The sequence below is a fragment of the Barbus barbus genome (assembly GCF_936440315.1).
Source record: "Barbus barbus genome assembly, chromosome: 45".
NCBI classification, from domain to species: domain Eukaryota; kingdom Metazoa; phylum Chordata; class Actinopteri; order Cypriniformes; family Cyprinidae; genus Barbus; species Barbus barbus.
Window position 1 is genome coordinate 23,015,632 of NC_136723.1, and position 14,954 is coordinate 23,030,585.

Below are 14,954 nucleotides of genomic sequence, written 5' to 3' on the forward strand. Positions count from 1 at the left end.
AAGGGGGTTACTTCAGAATGATGTCTTTCCCAAATTGCATTGACTGCTTTAAAACATGAGACACCAATGTTTTAGGAGTTTAGGACACGTGCTTATTCCATAACTGTTTTTATTTCCTGTTTGGGTTTGTTTATGCTTTATTTTTTAAGATGAACAGTTTTTTCCAAAGCATTGTTAGATGCCAGTGTTTCCTGTCATAGTTGTTTTAAATCTGTATTTAACCTTAGAATGATCTCTAAAGTCTGATTTTGTGGTGGCTGTAGCTAGAAATTCAATTACTTTAATCTTAATTCAAGCAATGAAGGATTTTGAGAAGTCTGTCAGTAATGAGTGCTGTAACCCTAAATGTTTGAAAATTATTAACAGTTGAAAACATTCATTAGAAATTTAGAAAAGTTAGAAAAATTACATTAATAAAGTAATTGAAATAGTTTCACTAACTTATTCAATTTTAAATAGGGTAACCTTTAATCTGTAACCTATTACATTTCCAAAGTAATCTTCCCAATACTGCTTATAGTCGTGTATGATTAAGTATGCGTGCAGTTTTTGATAAACATATTAAATTATAGATTTCATGGATGGGTTTTGAATAGATTTCTAACATGTTTTTAATTTGTTGTTGCATCTGTAAATACAGGTGTTAAAAACAACCAGAACATGCATAACTTACCCAACATAATATTTTTTTATTTACCTCAGTTTGCATTTACAACTTCAAGTTCATTTACTTTAAAATTGTAAAAGGTGTTAAAAGATCTCAAATTAACTACCAGCCATCAATAATGCTGATTTATATAAAAAATGTAGTCTTCAGCCTGGTACTAAAAATAAATGCATGATAAAATATTTCACTGTAGCAATTCAATAAATGATAATATAAATTAAAAGCATAATTTCAAATATTTCATTGTCACCATACTGTATTGTCAAAGCATGTAGGAAGATATACAGTAGAGATTCATGATAAAACAATTAAAATAATCTACATTAGGATGGTTTCTTCTTTATATAACCAGGGCTCAGACTCCTTTCACCAAAACTGAGGGAGATAAACAAAGAAAAACAACTAAATTTCATTATAAAGACAATATTGTCATTGGAAATACAGGTAAAGTGGCCGAAAGCGAACAGTGTCTGTGAATACATACTGGATTCTTGAGTCGACTGCCTGATTTATGGAAGATTGAGGTTCGTTTAGAGCTGGTTCTGGCAGGTTCGGGTGCGGGGGGCTCCGGTCTGGGCGGGTCCAGTCGAAGTGGTTCGAATCTGGGTGGGTCCAGTGTGAACGCATCCAGACTGGGCAGTTCCATATTGGGCGGGTCAGGAAAAACAGTAGGCAGTGAACTGTCAAAACTATTGACTGTATTCCCTGGAGGCGTGTCCATGGGGATCCCTCCCATCTCATAGTGCTTTTTCCTGAGTTCTCCCAATCGTATGCGCTCGTTCGCTAGCTCCTTCTCCAACTCTAATACTTTCACCTATAAACAAACATGATGTATGCATTTAAAGTCTATTTCAAGCATGAAAAAGAACTTGCAAATCATTTTACTTGCATGATGGGATTTATTTCATCATTCAATGTGAATTTTGTACTTGATTTAATCCTTTGGGATTTGATTGGATGGCGTAAGGGTGTTTTCACACCTAAAACTACTATTTTTCATTTTGGCAAATTTACCTGAGAATCCATTTCTTCTGTTTTGAGTTTTATAAGAGACATGCTGGAAAAGTCCATGGAGTCTATGGGGAAAAAAACAAGATGACACACTTGGATCCTCTACAGTGAATGGGTGCCGTCAAAACGAGAGTTCAAACAGCTGATAAAAACATCACAATAATCCACAAGTAATCAATACAACTCCATCACTTAATGTCTTGTGAAGCGAAAAGTTGCATGCAAGAAACAAATCCATCAGTAAGGCATTTTAAGTTTAAACCGTCACTTCTGGCTAAAATGCGAGTCCATAATCCATAATAACGCTTCCTCCAGTGAAGTTCATCCCCTGTTGTCCTTTTTTAAAAATTGTTTTGGCTTGTAAACATTGCTTGATATGAGTATATATTTCTCTTCTGATTCAGAAGAGATAACTTTTTCACTCGAGAAGGCAATAATATGAATAAAGGACTCATATTTTAGACAGAAACAATGGTTTAATCATGTTTAAAACGCCTTGATGTACTGCATTTGTTCTTACAAACACCCACCTTTTTATTTAACGAGACGTTAACTGAAGGACTGGAGTGGTGTGGATTATTGTGATGTTTTTATCAGCTGTTTGGACTCTCATTCTGACGGCACCCATTCACTGCATATGATCAATTGGTGAGCAGATGACCTAATGCTAAATTTCTCCAAATCTGTTCCCATGAAGAAACAAACTCATCTACATCTTGGATGAGTACATTTTCAGCTAGTTTTAATTTTGGGGAGAACTATTCCTTTAATGTGCATTCTGGCATTGTTGGTGATAACAAACTTTACTATTTGCAGGTAGTATGTTTCTTGTTGCATGTGTCCATGACACTCACTCTTGTTCTCAATCTGCATTTGTCCTGATTTAGTAGACGACACCACAACGGCGGCCATGTCATTCACGTGACGGGATGCTTGCTGTAAAGTTTGGAGCTTCTTGTTGCCTCGATCTGCCTTTACCTGTTAAATGAAGGATTGCTTTGTCAGAATCATCAGATTTGATTCGATTAAACACACTTATATTGGTCTGATGAATTTTACCTTTGAAGCAGCGACAAGTTGTGCCGTACTGGCGGCGATCTCATGAGAGCAGACAATCAGCTCTTCATATTTCCCTTTGTCAGTCACGACTTTATCAGCCGATTCACTTTGTGAGATAATTAATCACAGTTACAGGCATTGACACTAATAAATCCAGGTTAAAGCTTTAAATATTCTACACACTCACAGCATCTGCGTTGCACCCCATCCTACAGCCTTTGATGCTGAGATGAGTCCCTCCGTTCAACGTGAATTTTTAGCATAGAAATCTTTGACAGAACCAGCACCCTAAGATGGAATAGGGCAATAAGGTGTTTGAGTATGTAAGTATGCATGATTTATGAAAATGACCTAAAATTGTCCATATAGCCAAATCATACCCGGCCACTTTCCACAATGTCTCTCTGCAGGTCAGTAGCGGCCGTCACCAGCATGTGTATAGCCTATGGACAAAAGAGATGAAAAATCTTGATATACATTACCAATTTAAAAAGTTTAGGGTCAGTATTTTTTATGTTTTAGAAAAAAGTAGCTTAGGCTGCATTTATTTGATTAAAAATACAATAAAAACAGATATTTTGAAATATTAATTGCATTTAAAATAACTGTTTTCTATTTGAATATATGTTGAAATGTCATTTATTCATGTGATCAAAGCTGAATTTTCAGCATCATTACTCCAGTCTTCAGTGTCGTGATCCTTCAGAAATCTTTCTAATATACTGATTTGCTGCTCAAGAAACATTTATAATTATTATGAATGTTGAGCTGCTTAATATTTTTGTGGAAACCATGATACATTTTTTCAGGATTAAAAGAAAATTCAAAAGAACAGCATTTATTTGAAATGTTTTGTACATTATACATGTCTTTACTGTCCGTTTTACATGCATTTTAAATGGTAATGTATTTAACAACATATTCATCTCTGTGAATCTAAACGTACCTTCATTAGATCTGAACATGAGCCAATGATGCTGTAATAGAACAAAACAAAAATTTAAATGCATAACACAAACTACAAATCGTGTGTGTTATTTATAAAACTATGTCTCGAACTGACTTTTGGTTAACTTCCAGCTTCACTCCAGATAAATCTCTTCTTGCCTGGCTCAATATTTCCTGTATTACATAAGAAAAAACTCATGAAGTCATAGCAAATCCTGAGTTCAATCCAGCATCATTAACACGGTGTAACTTACATGCATTCTCAGCACAGCATCTTCAATGGCAGTGGAAGTCGCAGCCATTTCCTTATCCACCATTTCTGCCAGCTCTTCTTTCCGCACGTCTGCTCCCCTGGGCCGCAGGTCCTGCAGGAGACCAGGAGAGAGGTCACTTATTATTTCACGCAAACACAGATCAAGTCTGAAGATGCCATCTCTGGTCCGCCGCACCTGTCCTTGGTTGAGGATACGCTGGACCACATAGCGGACAGCAGTAGGGTCAGCTCTCGGGAGCGTGGCCTTCAACTTCAGCTCTTTCAGATACTGGAGGCAGTGAGTGGCACAATCCCGGCAGTTATCTGTCAAACCTATGGAGAAATGAACCAAAAATCATCAGATTGCTGGGAAAAAAACAGCTTTTACCAGTTTAAGGTGGTGAAGATGGTTTTAGGAGCATGGTAAATGATTTGCTACTGGATTGAGATAGTAAACCAGCTCTAACTAGCTTGATCAAAGTGCTCTACCAGGTTGCAACCAGGTCTACAGTTGATTAGCCATCTAAGGACTATAGATGAGAAGTTTGGACCTGCTAAATGCCATGCAAAACCATCTGGTATTAGCTTGATTTTCTAATGCATATCATCAGGACAAAGTACAACAATTGAAGAACTTTAAAGACTGTTAAGTTTCAAGTTGGTTTTATTTATCAGCACATTTCAAAACAGCAAGCACGGCTGACCAAAGTGCTGAACAAACAAAGACATAGAACACAGGACAATACCACAGATTCATACCATAAACTCACAGTGAATTAATAGCCAAAGAAAAGAAAAAGGTTTTAAGAGATGATTTAAAAACAGTTAAAGACTGTGCCGATCTGATATAGACTGGAAGGCTGTTCCACAGCCTAGGGCCAGCAACCGCAAAGGCTCTATCCCCTCTATGCTTTAACCGTGATCTGGGGACAGAGAGAAGTCTCTAATCACCAGACATCAGATTTTGAGTAGGATTGTATGGATAATGCTGATCAGATAGATAGCTCGGTGCCAGATTATTTATAGATTTAAAAACATAGAGAAGAATTTTGAACTCAATTCTAAGATGCACAGGTAACCAATGTCAAATTTACGTTGTCCTTTGAGGAATTTAGCAACGGCGTTTTGTACTAATTGGAGACTAGCGATGGAAGATTCTGAATTTAGAAGATTTAATTTATTGCAAAACTTAAATAGCTTCAAAGATTGTAGTAATTTGAAACTTATTTTTAAAGAAATGATAAATTATATCTAGACCAGCAGCTAAACCAGCTTGGACCATCTGGACAAAAATAAGCAGTTTGGACCATCTAAAAACCAAAACTGTGTCATATTGGCTGGATTTTCTGAAGCAAATCATCTGTGCAGATTTTATAATACAAAATCTTAAATCATTTTAAACACTGTGTTAATGCAACTTATAATTATAAATGTTTTGTGTATGTTTTGTAATACTACAGCAAGTTTGATTTTGAATGTCAACAGCAATACATGTATATGAAATGTGCATGTGCCCACTTTTAATAATAAATAATAATTAGGACTCTCAAGGTCTGCTTGGTCTGTTGGTGCTGAGTGTGCAGTTCCTGCTCCATTCACAATAGTGTCAGCGATGAGATGGGAGAACTGGGTCACCGACCTCAACAAACCACTGGCATCTAGAAGAGGAGGAAGAGATTACATCACACTAACACCTGAACCTGTAGCTTACTAATGAGAATGACCGACATCTTACCATCCATATTCCTCAAATAGGCCGCATGACTCTACTGCATCTTATCAATGGATGCCAACGTCAGCTCAGCCCGATTGATCAAATAATCTGCAAGCAGAGATTAGATATATGTAGAGTAAAAGAAGTGATGAGGATATTCAGAGTTATGAGGAGGAGGAGGGTGAGGAAGGACAGACCTGGGGTGCTGATGCAGCGCACGTGTAGTGGATCGTCCACTTTGGCCACAGCGTCCAGCACGATGCCCTCGGCCTCCACCACAGCGCACTGCAACAGACTGAACTGCTCATCCTGCAGCTTCTGCAGCAACAGTCCTGAGTCCTGACTTAACTGTACAGAAAAAACACACAACAGAAGAACTAATTAAGACCCTCAATAGACACTACAGTAGCTAAACCTGGGCTACATCCCAATGTGCATACGGTTCATCCTATACAAAAATAAACCGTCCCAAATCATAGTATGACTTTGAAAATGTATCATATATTTCACCATTATATCAGCTATCAGTCAGCCCACTCTCTAAATATTGACATAAGTAATATTTATATATTATATTACACAAAAAAAATATATTTATAATTGTATCTATCAGTCAGATCACTTTCTAAATAATGACATAACTAATATTTATATAAGATTAGATGAGATAAAAATATTTACTTTTATTAAATAGTATTATATATTAAAATTAGTGCTGTCAAAATAGAAGTTTTTGTTTACATATATGTGCGTATACGGTGTATATTTATTATGTATATATAAATACAAACACATGCATGTATATTTATGCATGTATATTTAAGAAAAATATGTTATGTTTATATTTTAAATATGTTTATATATAATAATTATATATAATTTGAGAAAAACATTTATTTCATAATGATATTTCCCCCCATTTTAAATTCTTATTATCCAATGAAAGGTTAGCTTTTTGTGAATTTTTTTAATAAAAGATCAAAAGGATTAACAAAGCAGGTTAATTTTCACAGTCTTCTTTGATCATATTTACCAAGGGTTCCAATAATTCTGACCACAACTGTATGTGTAAATTCACTAAGATTTAGAGTCAGTAAGATTTTTTTTTTCTTTTATTGAGAAAGGATTAATTAAATTGCCCAAAAGTGACAGTAAAGACATTTATAATGTTACAGAAGATTTAGAATTCAAATAAATGCTGTTCTTTTGAACATTGCATTCATTAAATGATCATTAAATATGTGACAGTTTCCATTAAAATATGAAGCAGCACAACTGTTTTTAACATTGATAATAATAAGAAATGTATCTTTAGCAGCAGATCATCATATTAAAATGATTTCTGAAGGATCATGTGACACTGAAGACTGGAGTAATGATGCTGAAAATTCAGCTTTGAATCACAGGAATAAATTACATTTTAAAAATAATGTATTTTTAATCTACTGTATTTTTAATTAAATAAATACATTAAATTTCATTAATTTTGTTTTCATACTACAATAATACTATTATTAAAACTATAATATTGGAATATTTGCATCAGCCACTGAAAATCTCCTAATGGTCAGCTCACCTATATAATTCCAGGTTAGTATGAATGGTAAGGCAATTTTTAAATCTCAAGAATTACTGAAATCATAAACATAAAAGTGTGTAATGTGACCTTGGAGCTGTTGTCCTGTTTCAGTTGTTCCACCTCTACCGTCAAATGCTGTTTGTTAGTGAGCAGCTCCTCCTGCGCCTGCTGAGTGCCGCTGAGCTGCTTCACCATCTCTGCATTCTGACACAGAAAATCATGACCACTAACAATGACAATAACCATATGGCAAAGACATTTCACTAGTTTATCTGACAAATGAAGACACCTTTTTTCTCATATTAGGCCATAACAGAAATATGAGGAAGACAATCACAATGTGTCAAAGTATAATTGTAATGGAGGATCACATACCGTGTAATTGATGCTGTGAGTGACAAAGTTACTGGCACTGTTTATCAATAACATTTACATTTACATTTATTCATTTAGCTGACGCTTTTATCCAAAGCGACTTACAATTGCTATATATGTCAGAGGTCGCACGCCTCTGGAGCAACTAGGGGGTTAAGTGTCTTGCTCAGGGACACATGTCTCACAGTGGATTCGAACCCGGGTCTCTCACACCAAAGGCATGTGTCTTATCCACTGCGCCATCACCACCCCTATATATAATAACATGTGAGGAAAGTGGCACAAAATTGTCTTTACCTTCCGCATGAGATCAGCATGTCTGCTGACCAGCTCGGCGTGTTTCTCTTTGAGTCGAGTGAAATGTATCTGAGCAGTCTGAGCTCTGCCTAGAAAACATGAAAACAAGATATTTTCATTCATATTACCATTCAAAAATTTGACAAACATTATTTTTTTTTATGTTTTTGAAAGAAGACTCTTATGCTCACCAAGGCTGCATTTATTTGATCAAAAATACAGTAAACACGGTAATATTGTGAAATATTATTTTTCCAATTAACTGGTTTCTTTTCAAATATATTTTAAAATGTAATTTATTCTTGGGATGGAAAGCTGAATTTTTCAGCATCATTACTCCAGTCTTCAGTGTTACATGATCCTTCAGAAATCCTTCTAATATGCTGATTTGATGCTTAAGAAACATTTATTATTATTATCAGTGTTGAAAACAGTTGCGGTACTTAATATTTTGTGGAAAACATGATATATTTTTGTTCAGCATTCTTGAAATGCACAGCATTTATTTAAAATAAAAATCTTTTGTGACATTATTGTCTTTGACTTTTGATCAATATAATGCATCCTTGCTGAATAAAATATTAACTTCTTCCAAACAAACAAACGGTTGCATACAGGTACATCTCAAAAAATTAGAATATCGTGAACTTATTTCAAAAAGTTCAACTTTCATATATATTTTAGATTCATTACATGTAAAGCAAGACATTTCAAAAGTTTTTTTGTTTTAATTTTGATGATTAGAGCTTACAGCTCATGAAAGTCAAAATCCAGTATCTCAAAATATTAGAATATTTCCTAAGATCAATCAAAAAAACTATTTGCAAAGCAGAAAAGTTCTTTAAAGTATGTTCATTTATGCACTCAATACTTTGTCAGGGTGAGGAATGGCATGGAAGTGATCAGCCAGTGGCTCTGCTGAGGCACTATTGAGCCTTCAGCTCGTCTGTATTGTTGGATTAACTGTTTCTCATCTTTCTCTTGAAAATATACCATAGATTCTATGGGGTTCAGGTCAGGCATGTTGGCTGGCCAATCAATAATATATATGAAAGTTTCACTTTTTGAAATAAGCTACAAAACAAAAGAAGTTTTTCATGATATTCAAATTTTTTGGGATGTACCTGTATGTCGTGTATGTGAGTCTGGGGTCAGAGGTCACTCACTGCCCGCGTCCTCGACCGTGGCCTGTATGCTGGCAGCGACTGCGGTCTGTGCTCTGAGGTTCTCCACCTCCATGCGCAGACGTTCGTTCTCCACCAGCGCCATCTGCTTGTGCGTCCGCTGGTCCTCAAGCTCAGATTCCAGTTTATTGACCTGACTTTTGAGATGGACCACAGCACGCTGGGCCTGAAAACACATGGATGATGGGATTCAATCACAGGAGAAGAAAACACTTTTCAAGACAGATACAAATAAAGACAAAGGGCTTTACCTCCACTTTTATGAGCTCCAGCTCTGGTTTCACCACTTCAAGTTCCTTCCTCAGAGTATCAGCCTCTGTGTGAGAGTTTATTATAGATAAAATGAAAAGAAATTTCAAACATTTGGACACCAATTTGTTCTTTAATTATGTCACTATTATCCACAATTTAGAATAATAGTAAAGTCATCAAAACTATGAAATAACAACTTATCTTTATGTTTAAAACTATTAAAAGGCTTTAATGATCATAAGAAACATAATTTCAGTGAAAAGTGAACGTTTGATAGACTTCTAGCTTTGTCTCCCTTTTACGCAAATAAGTCATGTCTACATCAGGGTTATTATCATTAAGTAAAACTAAAGCAATTTTAATATTAAAACATTTTAAAGCAAAAAAAAAATTGTTACTTGAAAAAAAAACAACAACATTTTATTTCATTAACTGCCAAGACAGCATTGCTAATTTTTGTTTAATTTAAGTTTAATTACTAAAATAACTCAAACTAAATAATCTAAATAAAATAATATTTACAAATTAATAGAAACTATATAGACATTTAAAAAAAAATAACAATAATAATAACTTGTTAAATAAAAATAACAAAAACACAACAAAATTGTGAAACAGAAGATATATGAAAACAGAAGATATATGAATAAATCTCATTCATACAAAGAAACTATAATATTTATCTGTCAATTCACGTGATTTTGGAAGAAGTTGATGCGAACTGAAAATGAGAATATTGAGTTATATTATTTAGATCTCTGACAAATCTGAGCACGGTTTGAGATATTGTTGAGCTCTCTTCTGAAACTCTAGACGTCTGCATTTGCATTTAGTCTCACTGTTGTCAAAGAAAAACTGATAAATAGTTTAATAGATTTAATTTGTGAGCTTTCTTTCATAAAGTGGTATGTCACCTTTGCTCTGGTATGTCAGTTGGAGGGTCAAACTGGTTGTATCCGTAATACTGTTGAACAAAATAAGCAAATGTTAAAATTGTCACAAATGTGTAAAAACACTTTCTCTGAGCCAATCTACAACGCTTGACCAATCCAGGTTGTTTTTACCACCTGATAGTTTCCTTCACCGAAATCCAGCTGTGTGTCTGTTTCATCATAGCCAGGGAATGTCTCATTCTGAACAACCACAGGCTTCACGTGATCAGCAAATGAAGCCGCACGCAGGAAATTTGGAGGCTCCTACAACATTCATATGCTTATATTAATCTGTTCAGCATTTTACGCCATCTGTTTCTTTTATAGCAGTTTGTAAAAACATTTTCAGTAAACACGACTTGAAATTCAATTATTCATGGATGTAAAGATCTTACATCTGGAAGATCAGGAATCTGAATGATAGATTTGACAAACTCCATCCCTCTTGCTCTCTCGAAAAACTGCGTCAAACTGTGGAGGACAAAGACAGACCAAAAACTACTCAAAGCACCAGTAATGTCATGAACTCCACTTTTGCATTTTGTGAATTTAATTGGATAAAAGCATCCGCCAAATTATAAATGTAAATGCACTGTAAATAAATGCTGTTCTTTTGAACTTCCTATTCATCAAAGAATCCTAAAAATCACAGTTTCCATGCAAATATGAGGCAGCACAACTGTTTTTAACATCAATAATAATAAGAAATGTTTCTTGAGCAGCAAATCAGCATATTAGAAATTTAAATTGTAATAATATTTTACAATATTTCTATTTTTACTATATTTTTAAATCAAATAAATGCAGAGCATAAGAGATTTCTTTCAAAACAAACAAACAAAAAAAATCTTACCGACCCCAAATGCTTTCCAATTATAGTGTACATTACATCAGTAATGTCTGATATTATTATTATTGTTATTATTATTATTTATTTTTTATAAATCAATGTCGTTATGATTAGGCTGATATTGGTAGCTGATAATATCAGGGTTTCTTGTTGTCATGAAGAATGCTTATTTCAATAAATATATATTAGTCAGTGGCAATAACAAACACAATTTTCTGCTTTTTGCTATTGGACAAAACAGTCCATTCTTACACAATACTGCAGTCCACCGTTACCTGTTGAACTGCTCACGGAATCGGTCTCTGTGTCCTAACAGAGCGTCCACCGGTATTCCTGTGACACAGATGCACAGCGTTGGTAAACTCAATGAAAATGATGCATATAAATGAAGAGAGCAGCATGTAAACAACAAGACTCATGGCTGTGTAGCTTGAACAAGAGCTTGACCAGGAAATGGTAGAGCGGACCGCAGTCCTGGATGATGAGAACCAGCGGTGCCAGACGGCACTGACCCACTGGAGTGGTAGAGCTGGTGGAGTTGGACTCCATCTGCCGGAAAACTGCATTTAAAAAGTAAAAAATATTTATTATACACACACTGCCACAGAGTTCTGCTCACCAAGGCTGCATTTATTTGATCAAAAATGCAGTAAAAACTGAAATATTGTTACAATTTAAAATGTTTTCTATGTTAATATTTTTTGTGATGCAAAGCTGAATTTTCAGCATCACTACTCCAGTCTTCAGTGTCACATTATACTTATTTATTTATATTTTGTGCAATACGTGATACATTTTTTCAGAATTCTTTGACGCGTAGAAAGAAAAACAGCACTTTAAATGGAACTCTGTAAATGTCTTTACTGTCACTTTTGATCAATTTAATGTGTAATTAATGAATCAGCGTATTAAAAGCATTTTTCGGGTAAAACATTATGTTTACCTGTTTCTTGCAGCTTTAGAGCTGCTTCCATGTACTCCAGAACCTCACCTGTCATGTCAAACCTGTATACACAATAATCATGAGTAATTCATTTACATCAATGGATTATTCAAGCTCACTAAAATCATTAGCAATGTACTTACACTTTGTTGATATCAATGGAAATGGTTTTATCAAGAACCTGTTCAGGAGCTTCAAGGTTTGGTGGGATTTCCAGATGCTGTGGTGGAAACAAGATAGATAGATAGATAGATAGACAGATAGATAGATAATTATTTTTTAACTCATGTCAATGAAGGAAACATTAAACTTACCTTTAAATGGAAATCGATTTTAATACACAGCAGCTTGGCATACAGCGCAACAATATGTCCATATCGATCATGTAGATTCCCCTAAAACACAGCAAACACGTACAAAATTTAAGATGAAAGATGATGTAAATGACTTGCTCAACAGAAAAACATCCAGATCATCTCAACACTCACCCATAATGTTCCCATCTGTCTAATGCTTGTGGTGTGACCTCTGCTGTCTCGTAAAGTCTACAAGAAATACATACATTTGTATTTGTAGGGTCATTTTAGACAAACAATGTCAAATGAAAGTCATTTTCATCTGATGACACTGTGGTAGACGGGACTGACGTTAGGATGGCCATCTCTTAGCAGTTTGTGCACCACGTGGCAGAACTTCCAGCTGAGGATGGCGTTACTGGACAGCGGCAGACTCACAGCATGAGACCAGAACGGCACCACCTTCCTTATGTGTGCCTAAAATTATATCTGTGCAGAAGTTAAGGACAATGCACAAGTCCAGATGATATTTAGCAAAGATGATTCATAGCATTTGCTATAAAGCAAATTTCAAATGCCTGAATTTTATTGTATCTTAAAATGCAACTATATTATCACCCAGCTCTTTATATAAAGTTGGAAATATATAAATAAATCCAACTTTATTCATATACATGGAGTACACTCACATAAAGCTATATATACATATCTAATATAGCAAATCTCAGTTGCATGAGTGTTTACATTGCAGTAAAATGTGAACAATATTATAGGTGTCTTTTATACAGGTAAAGAGCTGAGATTAGGAGCACTCTCTTAAAGGGAAAAAAAAAGTTGTTACCTGTTTAAAAGACACCTGTCCACAGAAGCAATCAATCAGCAAGCAAACTCTCCACAATGGCCAAGACCAAAGAGCTGTCCAAGGATGTCAGGGACAAGATTGTAGACCTACACAAGGCTGGAATGGGCTACAAGACCATCGCCAAGCAGCTTGGTGAGAAGGTGACAACAGTTGGTGCAATTATTCACAAATGGAAGAAACACAAAATAACGGTCAATCTCCCTCGGAGATCAACTCATCTCGGCATGTTTGGAGGAGGAGGAATGCTGCCTATGACCCCAAGAACACCATCCCCACCGTCAAACATGGAGGTGGAAACATTATGCTTTGGGGGTGTTTTTCTGCTAAGGGGACAGGACAACTGCATTAAAGGGACAATGGACGGGGTCATGTAGGTGTGTATTCAAGCATGACAATGACCCAAAACACACGGCCAAGGCAACAAAGGAGTGGTTCAAGAAGAAGCACATTAAGGTCCTGGAGTGGCCTAGCCAGTCTCCAGACCTTAATCCCATAGAAAATCTGTGGAGGGAGCTGAAGGTTCGAGTTGCCAAACGTCAGCCTCGAAACCTTAATGACTTGGAGAGGATCTGCAAAGAGGAGTGGGACAAAATCCCTCCAGAGATGTGTGCAAACCTGTTTTTTTGTGAAGCTGCTTTGAAACAGTGTATTGCAAAAGCGCTATACAACTAAATTTGACTGATTGACCAAGCATCTGTGTGTAAGCTCACTACAACACACAATGAACATGATTATAAACATAAGAAATGCTGTAATAAACCAATACTAAAGGATACTGCGTCCATATTTCTCTTTGATAGGGGCCTCCACATTGGTGATGGATTTGGTGATGCTTTGAAGCTGTAAAGCAGATGAAATGGAGATATGATATAACATCATTAATTAAACAATAAATAATGCACACCTATAAATGTAAATGAATATGACTGTTTAAAATATTAAATAATACACATTGCAATTAAGTGAAGCACAAATTCATAACCAGTAAATAATTGTGGGCAGGATGACCATCTGAGTCTAGTCTTACATGTGTTTACCATTAGCATAGCAGTTCAGTTATTGGTAATGTAATAATACAATACCATATACACACCATGGGATTTACATGGTACTTCAATAATACCATATTAATATGGTAAAAGACATTACAATGTTACACTTCCATACAAAACCTTTTTAGACATGTATGGCACATGTCCAAAAAAAGATTATGGTATTAAACGTATTACTGTATCAAACATGTTTTTACTGTGGTACATACCAAGAAGCATTATTACCGTGGTGCATGTCAAAAAAGCATGGTATTATAACGGTGCATGTCCAAAAAACAAGGAATGTGCAATAAAACACTGTTTTTAAAACATAATGGCAATTGCTTTTAGGCGACACGTATATACAATAAAATGTGAGGATTTAAAAGTGGAAAACTATTTAGTTTCAAAGATAAGGTAATATGACAAAAACACCTGATAAATAGTCTATTAATCACCACCTTATCATTGAATTCTCACCTGAAGTTTGACGAATTGCTCCTTTTCTGCAGCTAAAGCTTTTTCAGATTTATCCGTTTTCTCGTTTTTCTTCGATTCGGTTTTCTTTGAGGCCATGTTTAACTCCTTCCTCAGATGAAACCAGTACAAGTGATCGAGTGAGTCCCGACACACACACACACACACACACCTGAGATCCACCTGTCACGTTAACACACACAGGTGAGTTTCCTCACGTGCTC

At 35.4% G+C, this 14,954-nt stretch overlaps 1 protein-coding gene across 1 annotated transcript; it reads right to left on the bottom strand.

Annotated features, from left to right (window-relative positions):
- Window positions 1-671: 671 nt before the first annotated feature.
- On the bottom strand, window positions 672-14,829 carry hip1r (huntingtin interacting protein 1 related; the record flags this gene model as incomplete). The annotated part of the gene is given in 33 exon segments (XM_079407369.1): window positions 672-1,042; window positions 1,152-1,481; window positions 1,682-1,743; window positions 2,533-2,656; window positions 2,738-2,843; window positions 2,925-2,980; window positions 2,984-3,025; window positions 3,118-3,180; window positions 3,684-3,714; window positions 3,801-3,859; window positions 3,940-4,050; window positions 4,135-4,271; window positions 5,483-5,596; window positions 5,674-5,704; window positions 5,708-5,760; window positions 5,850-6,000; window positions 7,319-7,435; window positions 7,904-7,992; window positions 9,070-9,253; window positions 9,339-9,411; window positions 10,254-10,303; window positions 10,404-10,535; window positions 10,667-10,742; window positions 11,397-11,454; window positions 11,541-11,681; window positions 12,065-12,126; window positions 12,208-12,284; window positions 12,379-12,459; window positions 12,553-12,609; window positions 12,712-12,814; window positions 12,816-12,849; window positions 13,999-14,062; window positions 14,734-14,829. Coding segments are annotated over 33 exon segments (2,973 nt in total). The 3' UTR covers window positions 672-1,033.
- Window positions 14,830-14,954: the final 125 nt, after the last annotated feature.